This window comes from Rhipicephalus sanguineus, chromosome 1 (genome assembly GCF_013339695.2).
Source record: "Rhipicephalus sanguineus isolate Rsan-2018 chromosome 1, BIME_Rsan_1.4, whole genome shotgun sequence".
In the NCBI taxonomy this organism is placed as follows: Eukaryota; Metazoa; Arthropoda; class Arachnida; order Ixodida; family Ixodidae; genus Rhipicephalus; species Rhipicephalus sanguineus.
The window spans coordinates 278,441,859-278,467,962 of record NC_051176.1 but is presented as its reverse complement, the minus strand read 5'-3'; the positions used below and the strand labels follow the sequence as shown (position 1 = coordinate 278,467,962).

Sequence of the window (26,104 nt, the reverse complement as noted above, 5' to 3'; positions counted from 1 at the left end):
GTGGGTGCCCCGCCGCCCCGCTCACAAAGTAAAAAGAAACAGCCGCGATTGCAGTCTGCGCGACGACGGGCTGAACGAGACGTTGCGGTGTTTATATTTATATTCGGTTCGCTAGCGCGGTGCTCTTTTGGTTTCGCTGCGTGTGTGTTGCATATTTTCCGGCAAGCACACCATTCCCTCAAAACACCATGGCTAAGTCCATAGGCGTGCGCACAGAGGGGGCAGGGGGGGGGGGGGCGGCCGCCCCCCTGTTCACCTAAGAGGAGGGGGGGGGGGCGCAACGTCAGCTCCACACATTGGCATAATAGGGAGGGTGGCGCTGCGACTCGGGGGGGGGGGGGGGCGCAATGTCAGCGCCACATATTGACATAATTGGGAGGGGGGGGGGGCGCTGCGACGAACCTCCGACCCCCCCCCCCCCCCTGAAGGGGCACCCTGCACACGCCTATGGCTAGGTCTATGCGCTACCCCGCCACCACCCCACACACAAACATCACAGTAAATTACCATTTCACACCAACAGAAACACCACCCTTGCGCTGAAGCACCCTTGCCTTCCTCCGTGCCTTGAAGTTTCCGCGCAAGCTTGCCGTGACGTCATAGACTTTGACGGCAATATGCATAATTCTCTATCGGCAAAAAAATTAATTACGCTGTGCTCTTAAGGTGCCAGAATGACTTCACATGGCAAGTTTTGTAAGCTTTTATTGAGGCAACTAAGTGAATATACAAATAGGTGATTAGAAATCCGTCACGTTGGATTTTAGGTGCTAAATTAAAAAAAATGGAAAGCAATTTTGCCTTTTACTGCAGCATCCCTTGAACACGTATTCATCCGACTGATTTGCCCCATTATGTACGTACATCTACTCCTGCTGGCACAAGCACCCACAGAAAATTAAAAAAAAGAATGAAAGGCATTAAATTGTCAGCTTGCACCTGAAGTGCTGCAGTCAAGATGCTCCTGCATGAGCCTTTCCAAGTCCACCTCCTCCTTTTCACTGCAAGAATCCAGGGTTCTTAAGTAGGCTAGAACATTCTGGCGAGCCTTCTGCACCCTAAGACACCATGCCTGAAGCTTCGACTTGGTTGACTTTTCTGAAAAAAAGCAAGCGCCCACAGCCAAGTGGCCCATTTTAAAGGTGGCAAGATATTTTAATCACTGAAGAGGTTATTTCCAGGTGGACCTTTGTACGTCAGGCTCAAAAATGTAGCCTTACCATCTTGTGCTTGTCTGATGAGTTTGGACACAATGGTACGAAGCTCAAGGTCCCAGATATGAATCTGACTGGCAGGTGTTGGTTCAGTGACGCTATCCAATACATCCACAGGAGACCATGGTTGCTTTGATGCAGTCTCTAGAATGGCCATTACTTTCTCCCTACATGGGAACAAAGGTAAGTTAATAGTTCTGCAATTTTACTACTAACGCAACCAAAATATATGTGGAACACCCAGGCTAGATCATTCTCGCACAGTGGGCATAACTTCATTTCAGACAAAATTTCGTTCAGTCTTTCGTATCCTGCACATCAGCAGAGTGGAACCACCTTCCAGGATCGACGGCCGGCATCCAGGACAACCCTTGTTTCCTTAATAACTTTAATGTTTTGTACAAAGGCTAGCAAAAATGTGTGCATTTGTTTTTAACTACCTTCTTATTTTTGCTAGTAAATACTTATCACATTAGATATAAATGTATAACCCAGACCCAGAATAAAACCAGAATAAAATCAAAGTGTTTGTTGTGTCAACTTCTTGTCCTCTTGTTCAGTCATTTGCGCTGCTTCAAATATAAAAAATTGGGGGACGCTTAAGCTTCGCCTTTAAGAGCTGAACGCGATAGCGATATTCTGTTCCTACTGCGCAGTTCGAACACTACGAGGGTTTAACAGAATGCGCCCACTAAGGTGTGTGCCTTATGTAATGGGTAGCATGCTTTAAACCAGGAGCAATTATGCGCGAGAAACTTCTTCGAAGTTGCGGTGCACCCACTACGTGGTCTTAAGGGAATACGCGCACTAATGTGTGCGCCTTTTGTAATGGGTGGCTGTCTTTAAACCACGAAGTCGTTATGATATTGGCATGGTGTGACGCCCTATGGGCAATGTACACTTGTACCACGCAATACTACTGCGATATTACATCTCGTACTGTGACACCTGTATACAGGACGCGTATTTTTGGGAAGCATGAAAGTTACTTTCAGTGCAGCTCCAAGCAGAGGCGTGGCTGTGTGGTAGAACACCTGCTTGCCACGCAGACGTCCTGGGTTCGATTCTCATTCGCACCCAACATTTTTATTATTTATTTTATTTGCAGCTTTTTCGATTTTTCGGTCACGGACATGATGATGATTTTTCGCTCACAACCAACGGCCCCGACGCCGACAGCGCAATTTCTGCGATACGAGCTCTTTAACGCTATCGCGTTAATATAACCCAGGAACACAACACTTGTATTTTTATTATTTTTTTCCCCCTATATTGCATTGTTTATTGGTTACGACCACTTTACTCTGTAATGCCATTGGCCTTGAGGACATCAATAAATAAATAAAAACAAGTAAACAAAAGAACCTTGAAAAGTACTCCATAAAATGTCAAAAAATAAAATCAAAGCAGTCTAACCTGAAGGGTGTCTGATCTTTGAAAAATTTTCAGAGATAAGATAGCTGCCAATGACCAACAGATCAGGGCCATTATACATTTTATCAATGGCAGTGAAAATCCTGTGAAGTCTATGAAAATGAATGCAACAATGAAGCCACTGATCTGCGCTCAACAGCAGCATACGAATTCGGAATTCTCTCTTGAAATATACACCCTGATATTCTTGGGTGGGTCAAGGAATAGACCTTTTTTAAGCAATCCCAGAACCCCCCCGCAGGCGCGTGAAGCACTATGGGAAAAGTGTGTACGGCGAGCCCGCCAGCTGTTCTGTCGCTCGCTGCTCGTTGGCGCCGTGAGAGCACCAAACAAAAAAAACGCGTCGCCACTGGTTGACTATTATTAAAGGCCAACTCCGGCGATTTTTTGGCCATGTCAAAGTAATGGTGCTTTTATGTTCCTGAGACGCTCCTGTTACGGGCCCGATAGCAGAAATACTCGGCAAATTGAAGAATAATTTTAAATAGGCAAAAAAGCGCAACACCGAAACCGAAACCCAACCGAGTGTGCTGTCTACGTATGACGTAGATGTTGTTACGAACGAACAGGAAGTCGTGCAAGGCATGCCGGTCACGCTGGCGCCGAGTATGAAAACTGTGACAGCCGGGACGACCAGCGAAGCGCCGGCCAAACCAACGCTGTCTGTCGCCTTGTGCACAGCAGACGCTCGCTGTAGTGGCCGAAGCGCCGAAATTAGCGGTGCCCTCGGCTGCGTCACTTCCGCCGCCTTCCCAATACTGACGTCACAGACGCAATGTTGCCAATAATTGTGGGAAGCCAGAAGGGCGTTTTCAGACAATCTTTAAAATTCATTTGCAAACAATCTGCGCATGTCTCAAGCCTGTAATTTGGCATAAACGACGGAAACGTGCAAATGAACGTACCCAGCGAATTTCATTGAGATCCATCGACCTCGAAAAATCGCCGGAGTTGGCCTTTAAATCCTAAATACTACACGTCTGAACGCACCTGCATGTGTCTCTACGCATGAAATGCGAAATGATGATGATGATATCTGGGGTTTAACGTCCCAAAACCACCATATGATTATGAGAGACGCCGTAGTGGAGGACTCCGGAAATTTCGACCACCTGGGGTTCTTTAATGAAATGCGAAAGGAATCATGCAGTCAGTGTAGGTATTAACGAGCGGATGTATACCGGATGTAGTAGTTAAGCGGCATGCGAGTTATCACGTGCCGATACATGCAGTCAAAACGTGCTATCGTGAGCAGTGTGAGCTGGAACACCAATTCATATTTATTCAATGATTATTTGTTCACAAGCCGCTATGGCATTTAATGCCATAGCAGCTCGTGATCTGGTTTAAACAAAACTGTAGAGAGGTGTTACAGTGTTCAGGTATGCAGATGATTATTTGATTTTAATTGACAAATCATGCGCTGTACAAAAAAGTGAGCACATTCTAAACATGTCTAAAGAAAAAGGGATGGGACTAGAATTCACTTGCGAGATGTCTTGCTCTGATAATTTGCAGTTTCTTGATACATGCTTTTAAGTTTGACTGCGGAGCATGTTTACTTGCAGTATAGCCCGCGTTCAGCAAAATATGTGTTTAATTTCGCGTCGGCGCATTCGAATATTGTTAAACGAGGAATTGTGATGTCATGATTACGCACGGCATTGGAAAAGAAACTTGCGCACATAAGATGAGCAGTAGTTTCCAGCTGCAAAGTGATCAAAGAGGCGGGATATCCTGTGTATCATTGTATCGGTTTGCAAAGGTCTGTTCGCATGGCAAAGAAAGATTACCACGGACGTCCTCCATCCGTAAATAATGAAGAAACTAGAAATATTGCAGTTATTCCACATATGTATAAGGTGACGCTTCTGAGCCGCTCAACTGGTTAAACATTGGGACAGATAAAAATCATCGAGAGGCCGTCGCAGCTAAACACTGCAGTCCGTGATTGAATTGCGCAGTAACATGTTGCAACTTGCCAAATTTACTGTGTCTAAGAAGTCCTGGCACGGCGCAAGAGGAAAGCTACAGCACGAGTCCCGCGCGCTCGTCGCGGCGGCTGGTGGGGCGTACACACATTTCCCATGAGCGCTTGCGCGCCCGTTGGTGGCGCTCGTGCGCTTGAAAAAGGTCTATTCCTCACGAATCATTGCCAGATAACTTCTATTAACAATTCCACAATTCTAGTTCCCCATAATGTCTGGTGTCCCCCAAGAATCCATTCTCGGGTGCCACCTCTTGTTATGTAATGACCTCCCTCTACATATCTTCTCCCATATGTGCATGTTTCCCATTGAACACATAATCTATCACACCATCAGTCATAATTCGACAGACTGACCTTACCTCAGCGCTAAATTGGTGCGAACAATCTTTAATGATGCTCAGTATTTATAAGTGTGATGCTGTATCATTCTCCCGATGTCTAACTATCTTCACCTTCTGAACTCAATTTGTAACAATGCCACAGAAGCCCTTAATTCAAAGGGCCCTGCAAAACTTTTTGAGCATGGCCAGAAAATGCTGTCGATCAGTAGTCGAGGCTCCCAAGAACACACGAACCAAACATTATAGCGCAGCACGCAGCCTGGAATTGACAAATAATTCTCAAAGTCAGCTAAAAATCGCTCCCTCTTCTCTCTACGAATGATGCCATATACCCTAATTACTGCGCCATATACCCAAAGTCACCGCCATTGGCTGATTTGAGCATCCTAAGCTGTATAGTTACCGTGGCTGCCGCGTGATGCCGTCACATGCCTGCGTGCACGCTCACGATCACACTGAAAGTAAGCCGCGTGTTTGAAGAAAAAAAAAAGAAATTGCTCAAGGACGTGCGTTGACGAAGGGCCACATCTTCTTGACCCCTTGTCACCCCCCTTCTGGCGTAGCTTTCAGCGCGCTCGCTGATACAAAAGGGCCCTGCAAAACTTTTTGAGCATGGCCAGAAAATGCTGTCGATCGGTAGTCGAGGCTCCCAAGAACACACGAACCAAACATTATAGCGCAGCACGCAGCCTGGAATTGACAATTAATTCTCAAAGTCAGCTAAAAATCGCTCCCTCTTCTCTCTACAAATGATGCCATATACCCTAATTACTGCGCCATATACCCAAAGTCACCGCCATTGGCTGATTTGAGCATCCTAAGCCACAGGCGGAGAGTACGGGGGGGCTGGGGGGCTCGGGCCCCCCTCCGGACTGCTTCACGGGGGGCAGAGACCCTCCTGGCGCCGGCCCAGAATATTTTTTAAGAGCTTGGCTTAGGTCCCGGTTCACTGACAACGGAGTGTTGGGCGTCATATGTCTGGCAGCTGTTTCACAGCGGGATGTTTATGACCACTTCGTTTTCATTTCAGGCTTTTATAATTCGGATCATGGGCCAGTGACAAGTAAAAAATTCCGTAGGAACATGCCCCTACAACGAATTTGTATGTGCAGAATACGTTGTTTGATGAACAAATGAAGCGACCACTTAAGCTATGACAAGTTAAAAAGTCTTAAATTGCTTTGCGACTGGTTTTCAGAACAGAAAACTGTTACTGAGAATACAAAGCAATCCCGACACAGTAAAAAAAAGTAAAAGAAGTGTATTTTCTTGGTTGTCTACAAATGGGTACCCTTCGACATGCCTGCCTATAAAAGTGCCGAGAAAAGGTGGTATGCATTTTTTATTTATCAGAAAAGGGTTTTACTACCATTTCGGCGGCCAAAGAGCAACTGAAATACTCGTCCAGAAAACAACCTTTGGCAGAAAAATTAGTAACCTCAGCTTCGCACAAGGTGTACTGGTAGCAAATAGCATTTTCTAGCTTCTGAGAATTATTTTTGGCCATCTTAAATTGATTTCACCGGCATAATTAAAGCTTCCTGTGCCACCATTAGCCTACTCTCTCCTGTCTGGTGCATGTTTTAACAAAGTAAAGCATGTCACAAAAAATTCGGCAGATCCCACGCATTGTGGGAATCGATTTTATGCAATGCAGTCAGCGAGTAGTAGCGTATGCGGTCTTTTTCGCCTTGAGCCAAGCATTGCAAGGTGGACCGACGTCTTTGTGTAGATTGAAAAATAAATCTGGAGTCTCCCACTACAGAACTTCGTAATGATATCACGGTGTTGGCACCTAGAGATATAATAATAATAATACCTGGGGTTTAACGTCCCAAAACCACGCTATGATTATGAGAGACGCCGTAGTGGAGGGCTCCGGAAATTTCGACCATCTGGTGTTCTTTAACGTGCACCTAAATCTAAGTACACGGGCCTCTACCATTTCGCCTCCATCGAAATGTGACCGCCGCGGCCGGGATCGAACCCGCGATTGGCACCTAGAGACTAAATATATATTAAATTATTTAATTTAGAAGTAGTGACTCCCTCCACCCCCCCCCTCTCTCTCTCTCTCTCTCTCTCTCTCTCTCTCTATATATATATATATATATATATATATATATATATATATGGGAAGAGTGAGAGAGCAATGTGGAAAAAAAGCAAGGCGGTCCCCCGGCCCCTCCGGGAAAATGAAAACTCTCCGCCTATGTCCTAAGCTGTATAGTTACCGTGGCTGCCGCGTGATGCCGCCACATGCCTGCGTGCACGCTCACGATCACACTGAAAGTAAGCCGCGCGTTTGAAGAAAAACAAAAAGAAATTGCTCAAGGACGTGCGTTGACGAAGGGCCACATCTTCTTGACCCCTTGTCACCCCACTTCTGGCATAGCTTTCAGCGTGCTCGCTGATACAAGAGGAGAGGGAAAGCGCTTGAAGCGTACGACAAATCCCTGTAACTTCGCTCATACTTTACGAATTCTAAAAATTTTTGCGGCATGTGATTTGCAAAGCGCAATGCGCTAATAGTGAGGCTATTCTATAACTCAGAAAAGTGTTGCAGGGCCCCTTTAATTCAATCAAAGATTTGGGTGTCACATTATGTAATGACTTATCCTGGCATACACATAATTACTAAAATCATCTTTGCAGAAAATAAAATCCTAGCTTTCTTCAAATCAAACTTGCGCCATGCTCGAGAAAATGTAAAGCCTTCCGCTTATAAGTCACAAATTATACCCCTGTCACCCGGGGAAACTAATGCCATTCGATGAAAACGACATTTCCTGTCGAATGTGTTCCCGAAACACATTCGCATTCGATTTCGGACCGAATGCATAGTCTCGATGCCAGGGACCTTTTAGGTAGATGGCTGATGAGTTATGTATACGTAACTTTTGTAATTTGTAAATATCTTATTCCTTACTAGATTAACTTATTACTGATTTGATGCCGTAACAGCACACACGAAAGTTTCTAAAAGAAAGCTACTCTCAACTACAGCGGCTGGACGCCGGCCATGTTTCATTTGTGTTCTCTTGTTGTTGCCTGTATCGTGAGTGTTGATCGTCCGATTGCACATGTTTTTGTGATCAAGGTGGTGACTACACGAATTAGCTGCCGCCATCTCATTTCTGCAGCCGGAGTGTCAGTCGTGCTCCCACGCTTCAGTTCAGTGTACCCACGCCTGGCCATATCGTCGGCCATGTTGGTTTTCACTTGGTTCTTGGCTTGACTGCATTTGTGTCGTGTAGCTGTGGCAAGTTGTGTAAAACGGCTGCATTTATATACTTGGAGCAGCTTTTTGGTGACAGAAAATTATTTTCCGGGATACACGCATGTTTGATGCATGTTGTAACAGGTTTTTATTTCTCCAAAAGTCACGGCTCAGGAGGGCTAAGGTCGTTGTTATCATTTTAAAATGATATTTGTTTTCGTCGTGTGACAGCAGGCAGGTAAAATGACATTAAGTTCACCTAATGTCATTCGTTGTAAATGACATTAGATTTGCCGTGTGACAGGGGTATTAGTCGGAAACTTGAGTATGCATCTGCCACTTGGAGCCCACACCAACCTTACTTCACCACTGCTTTAGAAGCATTGCAGGACTACAATGCTAGATGAGTCCACTTATCAATATCAAGTTAGCATGTCATCATTAAAAGCTGAATCAGGTTTATCAAGTCTTTCCCTTCGCCGTTGTACTGCCACAGTATCTCTGTTCTACGCATTCTTTCACAGCTCTCTCGGTCACCCACTGTATATCTGATCCCCAGCATGCACATCTCATCCCACCATACAAAGTGTCATGCCAACGTGCTTGAACTGTTGCATTTTCCTCGTCATTTTATCCACATGCAGCATCAGAATGTAATGGGCACCCGCGCGTAATACCCCCTAAAGGGGTCCTTAAGGTAATAATGTAAAGTGAGATGAAAACAGACACAGTTGCTGAAGTTTGCTCGATGGCAATTACACATCAGGCTCGTAAAACCCAACCATTTTCACAAAACTACGGTTGTGCTCAAATAAGTCTGGCTCGGCATTTCAGTGACCGTATTAAATATTGATGAAAAAATATATTTTACTGCAACGGTGTCAAGAGCAATAAAATCAATCATAGTTTTGTGACATAAGACTTGTCTTGCTGAGAAAATTGTAGAAATCCCCTGTCAGGCAGAAGTACTCTCACTGGATTTTGCCAAATTTGCAATTTGGTGTACCTCACAGAAGAAATAAAACAGCGGTGACCACTGTCACATGTCAAATACAAGTGGATCTAAGCGGCATCCAAGTAATTTCCCAATTGGACTGCTCTAGTCATTCAACTGAATGTGACTTACAAACCAGTATAACATGTGAATGAAAAGCATTGTGAATTCAGCCCTAAACACAGGTGATGCCATTTCAGCTAGAGAAATTAGGTTGTCTTATTACATGTACTGAATCCGAGAAGCTTACTTGTGCCCAAATGCACAATCGAAGATCTTCAGTGAGGCACCTCCCATTTCACTAAATGCAATCTCAAAATATGCCAATGATTTCAGGCCCAGGAAGTTGCACAAGTTTTTCAAGACAATAAGTTTTTTCCTTCACCTTATGGTGCAGGTAAAGCTGAGGATGAGGAGGTGACCCCGCAATGACAACACGATCACAGCTGCTTAATCACAATGACAACTTCATTACCAATATGACTGAAACAACAAATAGGTAAAGAGACCCAGTAAACTCAGCTTGGAGTGTTCAACTGCTATTGCAGTAAAATAAACACCGCAACATAATGAAGCTACGAACAGGAAAATTAAGCTAAAAATTTTGGGCATGCGCTCAGCGCTAGCACTATCAAGGAAATTTTGACAGAAATAGAGTGCTAGCTTATAATACAAAAGAATTCAATAAGTTCCTTTGGCACGCTAATTATAATGCTTAGCAGCAGATTTTTAATGCCCAATTTGATTTGTGTGTTAGTATGAAGACTTCCTCAAGAATTTACAAAAAGCAAAAAAGTAGCAATGACAATAAACAAAATTTTCAAAACACAAAATCAACATCCAGCTATATTTCTCGGTCTACTTCGGCAAGCACACTACATAACTGTGTGTGACCACACCTGCGAGGTGTCTAGTAGCAGAATGAGCTACTGCACTGCTTTAGGCACCAGCTAGCTTTGCATGTGGCAGTTATGCTGCATAGGCGGCCAGTGCAGCATAGCAAGTGCATGCAATGCTCACAGATAGAGGTGGCAGAAGGGCTTTTGTAGTGACTATTCACTCAGCATTCTAAAACTCTGTAGAAAATTTCTCTTCAACTCCTGATAGTCGAATATTGCTTAAAGGGACCGACAACTGCCCAGAACACGAAATGAGATGACAGCACTGATGGAAGGATTGTCTGTCGCAGTGACTTAAACCAACCCTGTTTTTTTTTTTTGCGAGAGGTGGATTTATATTTTTATTTGTTTCCATGTTTACCACGGTGCTGCTACCGCTCCGACTTTTTACTTTATATTTATTTTCTGCTTTCTTTTTGTATGGGGCTGTGAACTAGTCAAGCTGTTTAACACAGCTTTTTTTCACAGTCCTTTCTTTCTGTACGACAGAATGGAAAATAAACTTTGACTTTGAAATTAAAAAAAAAAAAAAAATTTCTTAACTAGTCGGGAAAAATTACCTGTGGCGATTCTGGCGGTCAAAGCATGAACAATCCGATGTACCCGGCCATGTGACCACTGATTGCTGTACGCTGTCAACGATTTTTTTGTTAGTATCGTTTCCTGATACTAAAAAGTGTTACTCCATGAAAATGTACATATAGGCCAGCGTTAGTAGTATGCATTAAAGTGGTGCTGCCTTCACATGGCGTCAGCACGTGTTGAGCAACTTTTCAGCGTGCTCATGCAACCGTGCACGCAGTTTCCAGGTCAGTAAGATTTTGGAGCGAAATAGTTTTGCTACCTACACTTCGTCTCAGAAATGGCGCGCGCAGCTACTCGGTGCAGCCGCGCATATGCGGAGTGACGTTTTCGATTACTTGGCTTGGCTCGTGTATCGACAGAGTAATGACGCCGGGACAGGCCACCCATGACACAGGTGCAGGCAACCTTGGACGCATGTGCACACAACACGGTACAAATACAGGGAAGGTATATAATGCCATAGCATCTCATTGTAACAGCTTGTTATTTTCAAAAATAGCTGAAAAGCTCTAAATAAAGGGGGTTAAGCATAGTTACAGGAACTGCTGCGAAAGCAGAACGATAGCTTTTACAAATCGCGAGAAGGGCTGGCGGCATCACTATCAATTCTCAGCGTTGCTAGAGGAAAGGTACGTCTGTGTTTAGAGCCTTTCAAATATAAAAATACTGCTTGTAAAATAACTACGTGTTTTGGGGACTAACTACTGCAGCTACAAACACTGCGAAGCATGAGCTTTCTGTCGCACCGTAAAAAAAAAATGGGTCAAGAAAAATCAGTTCTTGGTCCCTTTAAATGTTATCAACTAGTTTCTTTTTCAACTGAAAATACAGCATACCCTAAATAAGGGCCCCACGAAACAAAGTGTGAAGTTGCAATGCAAAACTAAGTTCACAAATCAATCAGCATCATACATTCTTGATTAGTGCGAATAGTTAAGATGAGCCATATACTCACATGCTGCCTGGCCCTCCATCCACGACTACAGAGTGCTGCTCCCAAGGCTCGTCACGGGGCAGCTCAAATTTTTGCACCATGGTCTTAATTGTTAGTTCAGGCACAGGTAAGACACGAGTGGCATTTCTTTGAATAGCCTGTTCTGCAGAGCAGAGCAGAAATACCTGGCAGAAACCCAAAGCGTCTGCAAGAGCAGAGAGCATGACAAAAATGGGTAGATATATACACAATTACATGCCCTAGAAAGTAGCCTCTCCCTTAGTCCATGCCTGCTAATGGTCAAATGCAAGAAACAACAAAAATAATAATTTAAAGGGTTTTATGCGCCAAAACCACAATGCATTTATCAGACAAAACATTAATGAGAACTAACAGACAATAGAGCCAAGTATAGAGGATATTACTTGCAGTAAATGTGATATAAATGTGGACAAATTAAAGTGGATGAGAAGGTAACTTGATGCTGGCATGGACCGAATCTGCAACCTTCAAATAACGCGTCCGATGCTCTACCAATTGAGCTATGACGGCGGTCATCCTCCTGTCCACTTCATCAGGTATATCTGTGCATTTAAACATGGGAGTGTTAATCAGCGCTGCAAATAACCATGACGGCGAGTGTGGAACACTCTTTTTCTGCCTGCTGGTGTCACGTAGCATGTGATCTTTTCACAAGCTGGCAGCTGACCAATAACTACCTGAAGGCATGAATCTGCCAGAACGAGACCCTTGCTATGAATTAACGAAATAAGGGAAATTTTTAAGGGCCTGTTTTTCTTTGTTAGATATAACATTAATGAGAACTAACAGACAATCAAGCCAAGGAAAGTATAGTGGACGTTATTTTTTAGTAACTGTGATATAAATGTGAAGAAATAAAAGTGGACAAATAGATAACTTGCCGCCAGCAGCGACCAAACCTGCAACCTTCGAATAATGTATCCGATACTCTACCAATTGAATTATGGCGGCGGTCGTCCTCCCGTCCACTTTATGGAGTATATCTGTGCATTTAAACCTGGGAGTGTTAATCAGTGCCTCTCACACAGGTGTGCACATGGGGGTTGGGGGGGGGGGGGGGCAGCGGCCCCCCTCATTCACCTAAGAGGGGGTGGCACAAAGTCAGTCCCACACATTGACATAATAGGGAGGGGGGGGGGCAATGTCAGCGCCATACACTGACATAACTGGGAGGGAGGGCGCTACAACGAACCTTTGCTTCCCCCGAGGGGGAACCCTATGCATGCCTATGGCCCCTCATAACCATGACGGCGAGTGTGGAACACTGTTTTTGTGCCTGCTGGCGTCACACAGCACGTATCTTTTCACGAGCTGGCAATTTACCAATAATCCCTCCTGAAGACATGAAGTCTGCATGAAGTAATGTTGTGTCTAACAAGGAAAAACGAGCTTTTGAAAATTCCCCTTATTTCGTTCATTCATAGCAAGGGTCTTGTTCTGGCAGACTTCATGGCTTCAGGTAGTATACAAGGTATTATTGGTCAGCTGCCAGCTCGTGAAAAGATCAAGTGCTACGTGACGCCAGCAGGCAGACAAAAAGTGTTCCACACTCGCTGTCACGGTTACGAGCAGTGCCGATTAACACTCACAGGTTTAAATGCATAGATGTACTCCCTAAGTAGCTGGGAGGATGACCGCCGCCGTAGTTCAATTGGTAGGGCATCAGACGCATTATTCGAAGGTTGCAGGTTCGGTCCCTGCTGGCGACAAGTTATCTATTTATCCACTTTAATTTCTTCACATTTATATGACAATTACTACAAATAACATCCCCTATAATTTCCTTGGCTTGATTATCCATTAGTTTTCATTAATGTTGTGTCTGACAAAGAAAAACGAGTGCTTAAAAATTCCCCTTATTTAATGCAATTATGAGGCACGTCATAGCGCCTCTTGTAACCATAACGGCCATTGTGGAACACTTGCCATCATGGAATGGGGACTCTGGATTAATTATGACCAGCTGGGGTTCTTAAAGCTCACCTAAATCTAAGTACACCAGTGTTCTTGCATTTTGCCCCCTATCAAAATGTGGCCACCATGGCTGGGAATCAAACCCCAATCCTGAAGCTCAGCAGAGCGACACCTTACCTGCTGAGCTACCACGACCGGTAAGTGCAAATTACAGTGTGCCTTGCATTGGTACAGTAGCTACAGTCTTGGCAAGGCTGAGTGGATCAATATTCATTCATACATTTGTGGTGATGCTATACTGCGGCCACTGCATCCACCACAGAGACATAGTGCAGTGTAAGTGCAGTAGAGGTTCCACAGGTGAAGCTCCACATTATCAGATGACTGATGCATGTGAAATTGTCAACAAAATTTCTACAGACAGCACCACACTGCTCAAAGCAAGCTCAGGGATGGTGTTCTTGGGAAGCACTTCTTTTTAATTATTTTCACGATTCTCAGTCACTTGTTTCTATGGAACTGGAGTACAAAGACTACAATATACAGCATATATATATATATATATATATATATATATATATATATATATATATATATATATATATATATATATATATATATATATATATATATATATACAAAATAACATCTTTCTGATCCACCCTCATGAGAAACCGGAAAAAGTATTTTCTCGTATCACTAGGGCTCCGTGTTTTCGGATAAATCCAAAAAAATGCGATAAACACTCACCAGTAAAATTTTTGACAATTCGGATTTATCCGATAAACTCCGATTTTAACGGCCAATGTGACCCTCTTCTGTGTTCTAAGCGGTCATTGATACATAGGCCGGTTTGGCCCACGCAAACTTTACCTCATGTCAACAGTGTCTCGTAAAGTCCCTGAAAAATATAAAGTAGCACCAACTGCGTCCCTTTGCCTCTGCCTCCTCTCCTGACAGCTGCAGCAGCGCCTCTAGGGTGTCCACCAGGAAACTATGGATTTTTCGTGCTGTAGTGAAAGCTGCTTCATTCTGCTGTTGTGCCAGTTCTTGATACCACTGGCACAGCAGATCAGCACACCGAAGTCTGAAAACAATTGGCAAAGCTTGCACTAAGCCACGAAAGGCTTGAAATGGAGAAACTGGACGATTCTGAAGACTGATCTGATTGCTTCTAGGCTCCTTCTAGGCCTTAGCTAGGTGACGCAGGTTGTTTCTAGGTTGCTTCTATTCTTGGTGTGGAGAGGTTCGAGTTAAACCACAGACAGTCACAGACACGACACAAATGTCCAAACTCCAAAAAAAGAAACCCGCGCTGAAACCAAGCGTTCACACCTCTCATAGATCTACGGGCATGTCGTCGTTGGCGTAGGCCTTCCATCGCTTCAGGGTCTTCTCGCAGCTGCCGTCCGTTACGTAGTATTCTCTTGTCGTACGTACTCGGGGTCTTCGGCTCGCCGCCGTCACTTCACAGCCATTTGTTGTTGGGCTAACTGTTGCCTTCTTCATTTTTAGTGGACCAGTGGTGAGTAGTGGGATTTACCAAATTTCTGTGGCACAAACCCGTGTATGATGATAGTCTTTTGGTTCGTCGGACAAGGAACGATTTGCTAAACAGCTTCGCTGTTAAAACCACCGTACAAACAGAGTCAAGCACAGTTGACCACACACCACCGTACGCCGATCAAGTAAACAACCCAGAAGTGAACGAACAAGATGGTGCTTGCACAACCTTCTAAAAGGCTAGCACGTCACGCTTCAAAAACTAGCAATTAGCGCTGCCGAGTTTGCAGCAATGTTGCCATAAGGAGCGAGCACTTTAGTGTACTCACTGATTATGTACCATACAGTTTTACGCTTACGCGCTTTCACCCACCACAAAAATGTGTTACTTGCTTCTCTACACGTTACTGTTGTATTTACCGTTATTCTTTCACATTATTTTTCTCGCGGACCTTTCCCACTCCACCGCTTAGTACCACAGCGCCCTTATGCGCTCTAGCGGAAGAATTGCACAAGCCCCTCCTTCCAGCCAAGAGCCATGTTCCTTGAGCTTTGCACTTCAACTAACTTCATTTACAATCTACAAAGTGCAAGAGAGAGGAGATGCCTGTACACTGACATGAACGACGCTATTTTAGTTATTTTTCAGGGACTTTAGTATCTCGTACACTGCCCCCATCGCACATTTAACAGGCTTGTCGCGCACAGAGCAAGAGACGTCAACTTATGTAGGGCACCCAAGAGCACGAGACGACTGCTTGATATACGGTCCTCTGGCGGCACTGGGGCACACCAGATATCAAATATACGGACCTCGCAAAACGTGCTTGCATCTGTTACAAGCTTTAAGATTGTAATACGCACAGAAGTGGATGTTTTGTGTTCAAGTATTTGTGCTTGCGTGTATATGTGTTTGTGCTTTCAAAGCTTCCAGATAACTATGGTATGCTTCGTGTATTCTGATGTTTTCGTATTCAGGTATCATTTCACCTGATATTGGAGTATTGAGAATAATGCAAAATTAAGCTCTGAATTTTGGAGAATTGGGGATTTAAGAAAAATAAACTCCGATAAACTTTGAATTTTCGCCAAAAAATAAACTCCAATAACAAGGAGCCCTATTTATCACTCATCGTTCTGCTATTTCTTGAGAACATCGTTCCATTTGTTAACTACAAAAGGTTTTCATTTGTTTCTTTTTCAGATTCGTAGGAAACTAAAAGTGACTTAAAATTCATAGAATAGGCCTCTTCAAGCCCAGTGACAACTTATTGCGCATCTTTTTTTGCAGTATATATTTATTCGAAGAGTAACACATGACTGCACTATCTGTTGTAACTTAGAAGCTGGAAGCTAAACATATTGACAACATTACCCATCTTGTTCAGTTAATTAGCAGTAAAGCAAATAAGTTATATGCCACCAGAAATAATTAACTATAAACTGAATAAGTTGTATGCCACCATAACTGGAATTTATTTTTCAATTTCCTTGATTTCCATAGCTGTCAAACTATACAAAAAAGCAATGAAGCATATTATATCAAACTACCCATAGAAACAACTGTATTTTCCCCCCGTTTTGCACTTGCTTTGCTTCTCAATTATATTTCTCTCATAATGTTTTAATACATTAGGTCACTAATTACAGCATTTCTCTAAGTTAGTTATTCTAGCAACTGACTGTACTACATCTGTATATCTTAGAAGCCTATAATTAATGAAATAAAAAACATTTATGTAAAGCACTATTCTTTTTCACATCACATTTGCCTTTTACAAATAACTAATAATGAGTTTTACTACTCACCACTTGATAATTTAACTCAAGGAAGGCATAAAATTGGTCCCAAAATACATTCCGATTCTGGTTGGACACTATTCGGACACTAAAATTGTGCAAATAACCAAAAAATAGCCAAGATACCATTCGTTGGCGTGTTTACCATCTAAACTCTGCAACATTCTTGTCTTCTCATAAGCTAGCCACATATATTATTGGTAGAGACAAGTTAGGACTTACACTTGCGGGCCAGTTTGAACCATGCAGCGCGCATGCTGCGGTAGTACAGGTTGTCATCAACCATGATTAAAGGTTTCTCATCAGGCTTCTGTCCTCTTCTTGCAGCCTTTAGGCGACCAAGCATTTCCATCACAGGGTCAGCACACATGGGGCTGGCTTCACAGCCCTCTCCACAAAGCCATCCAATGTAGCAGTCGGCTGCTTCAAGCAAATGCTGACGGGATTCCTTAGTGAGACCTTTGCTCTGTGCCTGTGTCAAAATTTGCCACAAAACAAAGCTGAATAGCCCTAAATTAACTGTCCACAGAAAAAACGCTACAGGGTCAATACAGATATCTACTATCAACATCATAAACCTTTGTTGATACTTGGTATTCTCGATTACTAGTGCTGTGGAAGCTTTCAGAACAATAATCATCCACATTTCATTTTTTTTTTCATTAAGCTTAAATGTTTAAGTAATTTACACTCTTGGTTGATAAAACTTTTTTCTGTAAGGTATTCAAGAAGTAAACTTTGTAATGTTTATGAATTAAGTATAAAAGAGGCCCAGCAAGACTTCTTGAATATAGTCAGAAAATGCTGCCAATTGGTAGTCGTGGCTCCTGCAAACATGCGAGCCAAACGGCATAGCGCCACATGTGGCATGGGATTTACAATTAAATTTCAAAGTCAGGCAGAAATCACTCTCTTTTCTTGACAAATGATGCCGTATACCCAATACCAATTGCGTCACACACCCAAAACCACATGGGCATGGCAATGGGCTGATTTGAGGATCGTGAGCTGCCTAGTTACTGCAGCTGCCGTGGTGTGCCACGATGTGTCCGCGCTGCACTGTATAGAGCTCTAGCGCTTGTGATCACACTGAAAGTGAGCTATGCGTTCAGAGAAAACAAGAAAAGAAAGTGCACAAAGTGATGACACACACTGATGTACAGACGTAGCTTCCTGACCCCTTGTCATCTCCCCTTGTGTAGCTTTCAGCGCGCTCGCTGGGACGAAAGGAGAAAGCGCTTGGAGTGTGCGACAAATCCCTGTAACTCCGCTCGTACTTGACAGATTCTAAAATTTCACCAAGGTTGCAATTTGGGCCAGTTGGATTGCCATTAGTGGGTATAACGTTGCGCATAAAGGACGCGGACACAAGAAGAGACGACACTTGCGCCCTGTGTGTTACATCGTCTCTTCTTGTGTCCGTGTCCTTTATGCGCAACGTTATACCCACTAATAGATTCTAAAAATTTCTGCTGCAGTCGATTCCCAAGGCAATAACCTGTGATGGTGAGTGCGGCGGCGACACTACAGTGAGGTCATTTAATGATTACTTGGAAAAGTGTTGCAGGGCCCCTTTAATTGATTAATAATATTTTATCATTTTCAATTTAAGGATTACATGGGATTTTTACTTTATGCAACATGCATGTGGCAACTGCATGTTGCCACATGCATTACAGATTTGAACATAACAGTCTGTTTGTTAATGTTTCCTTAGACATATGACTCAACTCTTTGCACAGCTGTATTATATTTGTGCACCATGGCATTTGTGTTAGTGTTCTTTTCTGTTCATTCCTGAATATTCTTTGATCATGATATATTGCTATGCCAAATTTGCCGGGCAATATCCCACAAGCCTTTATGGGCTTAGATATGCCTGATGATAATCGTATATTTCTGCTGTGGCAATGAAGATATTATGCTAATCATTAATGGCACTTAACAATATTTAATAATGAATGGCTAATGGGATGCGAGAGCTTCTATGAGTATGCCATATTAATATTATCAAGCTGCAACAGAACGACTGGTAAACTACAGCAGAGATATGCACAGGTACAGAATAAGAAATGGGACATCAGACAAGCCCTACTTCTGTCTTTGTCTTTTTGTGCAGCAATTTACCAATATGTTGCACCAACAAACTTGAACAGTCACATTACTGAAGCAGATCTGGCCCAATTATGCACCAAGTTATCGCTATATTTTGTTGGGTGACATTATCTCTCCCTGAATCTCTTACTTAATTAAACACCTCTTTGCACAAGACTGATTTGTTTATCATTATATAACAAATAACCGAGACATTAAAATCTTTTATAAGAAATTACTAGCCTTGATTGTTGGTGCAAAAAATTGCACATGAACTCAAACACAGCACTAACAAATGCAAAGCCTTAAATGTTTCACATACTAACAGCCCTTCTGGTAACTAGCCATACCTTTAGCAATACTTGCTTAGGTTGTATTAGTCCTTATGAGCACCTGGGAATTAATATAAAATCTGATCTGAGCTAAAAGCAGCACATTAACAATGTTATTAACTATGAGACTTCTTAAATATGTACTCACAATAGATGAGTTGCAAAAACTATGAGGCGTTTCTGTGTTTCTCCATGGCTGGCCTAGAAGGGCGTCTCCCCACCCATCATTGTGCATTAATGCACAATGCCTCACGTCCTTGCTACACTACAAATAACAAGTCTAGCAAGGACGGGAGGCAACACCACTGTGCATGAATTTTCGCTGTAAAGGAAAGCTGCCTTGCAGTTTTTGCGACTAGTGTATGACAGAAATGTGAATTAGGGATTTATTTGCACCCAGTGCAGTGGCAAAGTACATGAATACAATGGCTCATCACAGTTCCCAACACATCCGAGCACATTTAAATGGTGGTGATGCGGCAGCAAATTTACGGCAGATGTGATGTTTAGAGGGCGTTCACTAATCTATGTTACATTCAGTGTTTCAAGTCTCCCTTTGCAGAAGGGGGCGCTCCCATGTGTACATGGGCTGCCGGCATGTATTTGTATGCGTGTGCTTAAAACAGGACAAGCATAATGGACGAAGGATAGACAGAGAAATTCTCAAAATGTACATGGTCATATACACTCAACCGCGAAAGTTTACAAACCATGCAAGCGCGTGCTAAACTGCCTGTCCGAGCCACCTAGCGGTGCACCACCTTCCGTCAATCACAGCGCTGGGCTAGAAACGGGTCTTGTTGTTATTCACTGGCATATCAACTTTGTACTGCCGTGCAGAGCATCGTTAGTTGTTTGTTTTCACACATAGCGCTGCAGTAAGGCTATCACACTTCTACTTTCCACAGCAATCCCAGCATGCCTTGAGCAGTGTACCATAGGGTGGCCATTAGTTTGTGCGAAGGGTTGCAACAGATAACAGTTATTTTCATCAGTGTTGTACAAAACGGTGTTCCTGGAACTAGTTCCTTTGTGGAGGAACGCCACCATTCCGTTAAGAGTCAGTGACATTGTAACGGTAACTCGTTACGTTTATGAAGGAACAGTAGAGGTTACGGCATTCCTTCTGTAAACGTTCTGCAGTGTCAGTCTGTGAGTGTATAAGCTGGCTGTAGCTTGCTTTGTTTCCTGGGCTATTTGTTCATAATGAATGCGGTTCTGTAATTTGAAAGCCGTGGCGGCATTCCCTGAAACACTGCGTGGAGAACGGGTTTTGGTGAAGTGAGCCTCCGCGGCAGGACCGCTGCGGAGGCTCGTGGAAGCCAGGTACATCACACAGGAATGCCAGAGGCGCCCAGCAAGTGCCGTCTCGCCGCTAGTACTCACAAACTGGTCGGGGGAGGCGTGACTCTCTGAACTGAACTTGGGATGCCAGCTGGCAACCCTCGACCGGGCCCGGCGAGCCGCAGAAGCCAGCGGGGCCCTGGAATAGCGGCTCCACCCATATGCACCAATCACCACGCATGCATAAATAAAGTTGTTCTTCTTCTGGCCACGAAGAAACAAAAGTAGAAACACCGGCTGCAGTAGTGGGGAACGCTGGCAGTGTTGCCAAAAGGGTGTATTGTCCAGGTCCTTTTCTCCTTTCTGTGGAGAGCGGGAATGTATGCAGTTTGTGCAGGGTGTAAATCCAGAAAAATCACAAGGGGGGACACTCATCAGACAATCGCGACCATTTTGTTTTTGGGTTGTATTTTTATTTACATAAGAATTAAACGATGCTTTGAAATAAAATTTAAAAATGAGCATGGGGTCCCAGCTTGGGCAATTGCATTGTTCTATTCAGTCTTCCTTGAACCTGTCGAGCGGCTTTTGCGATATAGTGTGACGCAGCTGAGGGGTAATGAATACAGGTACACACTAAAAAATAATCAGCCTTTAAAAAAAAGTTGAAAGTGCTATACTTAACTGTCAAGTAATTCAAATATATGATGTTCTAAAGCTAAATCTCAAGGGGGGACACTTGCGAGAGGTGTCCCCCCAGTCTGTTCACAAGGGAGGTAGGACCCCCCGACCCCCCCATGATTTACGCCAATGGGTTTGTGTGATTGTTTTCTTTTTTTTTAACGACCGAGCCAAAATGAGTGCTTGGAAAATGGGACCAGGAGAGTTCGCTTGGCGCAGCCCAGCCGGACAGCCGGCTTCAAAAGTTCAAATAAGCGCTGTTTACCAGACTCTGGCTCTTCCTTTACGTTGCCAGCATGTACTTGGATAATCAAGGGACTGTCACACACCTACCTATCCATCCCTAACTCTCGCATTGGAAGAGATGCACGCACGTATGCAGCACATCATGCTGGGTGGATGGGCGGCCGCATGAGGCGCAAGGAACTTGTGGTGACCTTGTTGTGCCCAATTGTTTATCCCAAGGTTTAAGCTATGATAGATCGTAGACATTTCTATGCCAGACCACGCGGCCATCAACATAAAGGCAGAGCCATGGCTGTTGTAATCAAGCCAGCCAACGAAGATGTTGCCTCCACGTCTGCGCCCGAAGATTTCTTGTCGTCAAAGAAATTGCGCGACGAAAACATGGACAGAAGACAAGTACAAACACAGCGCAAACTTTCAACTGGATTTATTGTGCCACTGGATTGTGCTTATATATGCCACAGTATAGTACATCACGCATGCACGCGAAAGGACGCGACGCAAAAAAGACCACGCATGCATAAAAAAAGTAATAATAATGAGTGAAATAAACAGTTACGCGTAAGAAGATCTTAGGAACACAAGCTCCTTATCAGTGAGGGCCAGTGATGGTGAGCTAACGCACAAATCACCTAATTTTATAATCGCCTCTGCCTCTGTCACTTCGCGAATTAGCTGCATTCTGCCGCGTGAAACAACCGTACACAGAGCTGTCCGTCTTTTCGTCGTGCTATTTCTTTGATGTCATGGATCACCAACTAGCCCAAAATGTTGCTCTCATTAGGTTAATTTCGTGTCGGTCGGACACCAAACCTTTCCAGATGAGGCACAGGATGAGCTGTCACAGCACCTGCTTGTACCAGTTGACTACCTGCTCTCGAAGAATTTCGAGGGCCTGAACTAACGTTTTCTCAATTACAACATGGCAATACCGTCAAGTGCTTTGGTGCAACGGCTCTTCAACGTTGCTAACTAAGTGCTGACGAAAAAAATGGGTCGTCTGTCGGACACCCACATCGATACACAGCTCTTGCTCACTTCAAACAAGGACCTTATGAAGTTGCGAATGTATATTCTGGACATTTATTTTCCATTTATACTGTAATATCGAGTCAGCATTCAATAAACGACTATGATTTTTTTTTAGCTTCATATATTGCACTATCTCTCAGACCACCAAAGGTACCCCAAGTGCTTATCCTGCAGCCAGTGTCATAACAAGGTATGCCAATCCTGGAGAAAAGATGGCATATTTATTTATTCGGTGTTGCAGAAGCTGACTTCGCACAAGCTGATGCATTTTTCGGGGCATATCCGTCGTCCAATGCAAATTACAGCTCTGTGAAAAGCACCACAACCAGACTCACTAAAATTTTCAACTGGACTCACTCGGACTCAGACTCGCCTAAATTCTCCTCCATCGTGATCAGACTCATGGCTCAATCCGAGTCTGAGCAAATCTAAGTGAGTCGACTCATGAGTGAGTTTGCTGACCTATAGGTGCACTTGAAATATAGTGCAAGAGAATCGACAACTGGGCTAGTTGGTTAAAATGCATGGATTGACTGATCTAAGCACATGCAGACAAAGACAAAAAAGGGGAAGACAACAGGACAAGCGCTTATCCTGCTGTCTTCCCCTTTTTTGTTTTCGTTTGTGTGCGCTTAGATCAGTCAAAGCACTTGTAATATACTAGCACCATTGTTGCAGTTAGGCATGTCTGGGGTATGGCTCGTGCTCCCTTGAAAAATTCTTTACGTGAGTTTCACTGGACTCTTTTTATCGCCAGATAATATACTGCGAGCAATGTTCAAATTCGTATAATATACGTAGTTCAATGTGAGTTTTAAATTGCTCACTTTATTTTGCCTCAGTATTATCCGGCACTATACTTCAATTTAAGGAATAAAATATAACATTAAAGGGGTTCTGACACGAAAATTTTCAGTTGTTTATTTGCGTCAAATGGAAGGCCAAGCCCTTAACACCCTAGAAAAGATGGCGCTAAGCGCGAGTGCACCCTGAAAAAGTAATTACAATCAGTTTTCAAAAGCTAGTTTCGGTTCCTACTGTACCCTGACGTCACAACACGGTATGAGCTTCTCGTCACGTGCTCGCACAATATATAGTGACGTTTGCACGGCCGCTCTACACCGTGGCTCCGTTGGTGACGCACAAGCAACCATCTTGGAAGTTTTGGTACCTGACGTCATCACAACTAGCCAGACTGCTGCATGAAGTCACCAGCATTAGTACTGTAGTGTGACGTCAAGCTAGTGTCGATGTCGGTAGGCGCACTACGGAAGAATTGACTTTAATATCAAATTAAAATATCTTATCAGCATTTGCTGAGCTTCACACTTGCTCAGAGCCGTCTCTGCATAAAGGAGATTTGTATGGCAGAGTAAACTCGCCTTCGAAAAAAGGTGTAAATACCCCTTTAAAGTAACGACACATCCCAATGTTGGAAATGTAACTGGAATGAATTCCTTTCGCATTAAAGGAACGTGTAACGGGAACCCGTTTCTAATATGGGAAGGAACGAGCTTTCGTTACTGTTTTAGAGGAACGTGTACAACACTGATTTTCATATACTGCTCTCAAGATATAATTGCGCGTATACACATAGCCATGGCTGCCGAAGAGTGAGTCGTGTTAAACAGAGAAAGATGGGAAATATTTGTACCCAGTAAGAAAATAGACAGGCCATATATGAAGGGAGGGACGCATCTTGGGCATAGCGTTGCTATCGATCCATCACTGAAGTAGCAGAAATGTCACGAAGAGGCTGTTAGCCACGCACACGCGGGGTCCGCAAAGTTTTGCGGTTGACTGTACATCCAAAAGAGCTTGAAAGGTAAGGAAGAGTCTCGGAATTTTTGTGAGGCATCCCCGTATACACTACAATTCCTCGACAAAAACATGCATAGGAGAATTAAAATAGACAATTGGAGTCATCAAGAATGTATCTTTTGGCTGTTCTTGTTTATGTTTTTTTTTAATGTAAATGCCTGCAAGTGAGAATTGGTACAAATAAGTGGCATGAGTTGTAGACAACTGTCAGTGATATCATTCCTTTAAATAAGGAACCTTACGTCCATACGATGACCATTAATTCTTTGTCTTAAGGGTGCGGGAAAAAAAAAGAAAAAAAAAACAAGTTTGGGCTGCCAGACAGCAAAGTCAAGATTCCTCCTCCGTTTTCCGCTTTAAAAAAAACACTCAATATTCACGAGTTTCAAACAAGATCGTAAAAACAACTCCCTCCGTCACCAAAAGCAATCCCATTAAACGTTAGTTTTCCTTTGCGCTGTTACTAAATTGAACACGGAACAGCACCCGGTGTTTCAATTTTTCCCGAAACCACAATAAATTTCCTTGCGAATTGGAACTACTTTCTGCTCGCAATCCAGAATAATTTCCAGTTTCACCGAAAGTGTTCTTAAACATTGCTCTGCGGGCTCCGTGCCATCTGTTTCAATTGAACCAGAAATAGAAAAGATGTCACGCTTTGGCTCCAACTGTCACTGTGAAAACGGTTCTTCACTGGCAGGTACTCATAAGTCTAAATGTCGACAGTTTGCGCTGGCAATGTGCAATGTCACGGCTTCAATATTGTGATATCACCTGCGCGCATACAAAACCAGTGGTGTTTACCATTTCGGCTTGTGCATCCATGCTCACGAGTTCGTCATAGCAAATGACACATGGGCACCAAGGCACACCAGGCGCTCCACGACTTTCCAATACAGTACGGATTCTTTGCACCAGCGTAGTTTTCCCACTCGCTGGTAAACCACAAAAAAGTGCCAGCACAGAGGCGTGATCAGCAGTCATCTTGCAAGTTCACCCAACGTTGGTTCACCTTATCATTCAAACAAAACACCGGCGTTGGCAAGGAGCGGAGATTCTCCGGACCGTACAACAACGAAGCGAGCGAAACTGGCGAAACTTCTTCAGTACGTTTCTAAAGGCACCCGCGTTGCCCGCCTTCTTTCTTTTTTTTTTTTTTTCTGTCGCGTTTCTTTCTGCGGGAAAAGTTTCACGTTTAACGTTCAGAACATTCGGCAACCGAAAATAAAAGACCTACGTAACTTCCGCCAGCTAGCATTTTTTCCGTGCTTTTATGGCATAAATATGGTGGCTACCATAGCATAAAGGCTGGTTGCGTGGCCCCGGGCAAAAAGGTAAAGGCAGAGACTGCTGCGCCGCGCGGTGCACGAGCCGCTCCCACACAGAAACGACTCCTGCACCGCACGGAAGTGACGTCATGCGTTTTCCGGTTAGGCGCGCCGTTTGAATATGCCGTGAATTCGCCGAGTCGGCAAGCGAGTATGCCTCCCCATCGGCCTCCTGTCAGCCGGACTTGCTGCTGCTGCGCTGCTGGTGGTCCTGTCTACACAGGCCCTTTGATATTGGATGTTTGATGATCAGGTGCAGCTGGCTGCATTGGTTTCTCCGGCATCCGCGTCAGGAATGTTGATTTGCACGGCTTATCAAGGCTCGGATGACAGAACGTGGTCTCAGAACTGAGTCACTGGGCGCCTAGATTTCGCGAACGGCTCGTGGTGACGTACTATATCGCAACAGAAAGAAA

The 26,104-nt window shown here is 43.8% G+C and overlaps 1 protein-coding gene across 1 annotated transcript; it reads right to left on the bottom strand.

Annotated features, from left to right (window-relative positions):
* Positions 1 to 777: 777 nt before the first annotated feature.
* Positions 778 to 25,440, bottom strand: LOC119379060 (L-seryl-tRNA(Sec) kinase). Its single transcript, XM_037648211.2, has 5 exons — positions 25,165 to 25,440; positions 17,093 to 17,342; positions 11,633 to 11,816; positions 1,221 to 1,381; positions 778 to 1,098 (listed from the first exon to the last, which is right to left on the bottom strand). The coding sequence occupies exons 1-5, from the start codon at positions 25,342 to 25,344 to the stop codon at positions 929 to 931; spliced, it is 945 nt and encodes a 314-aa protein (XP_037504139.1). The 5' UTR covers positions 25,345 to 25,440; the 3' UTR covers positions 778 to 928.
* Between the last annotated feature and the right edge of the window lie 664 nt (positions 25,441 to 26,104).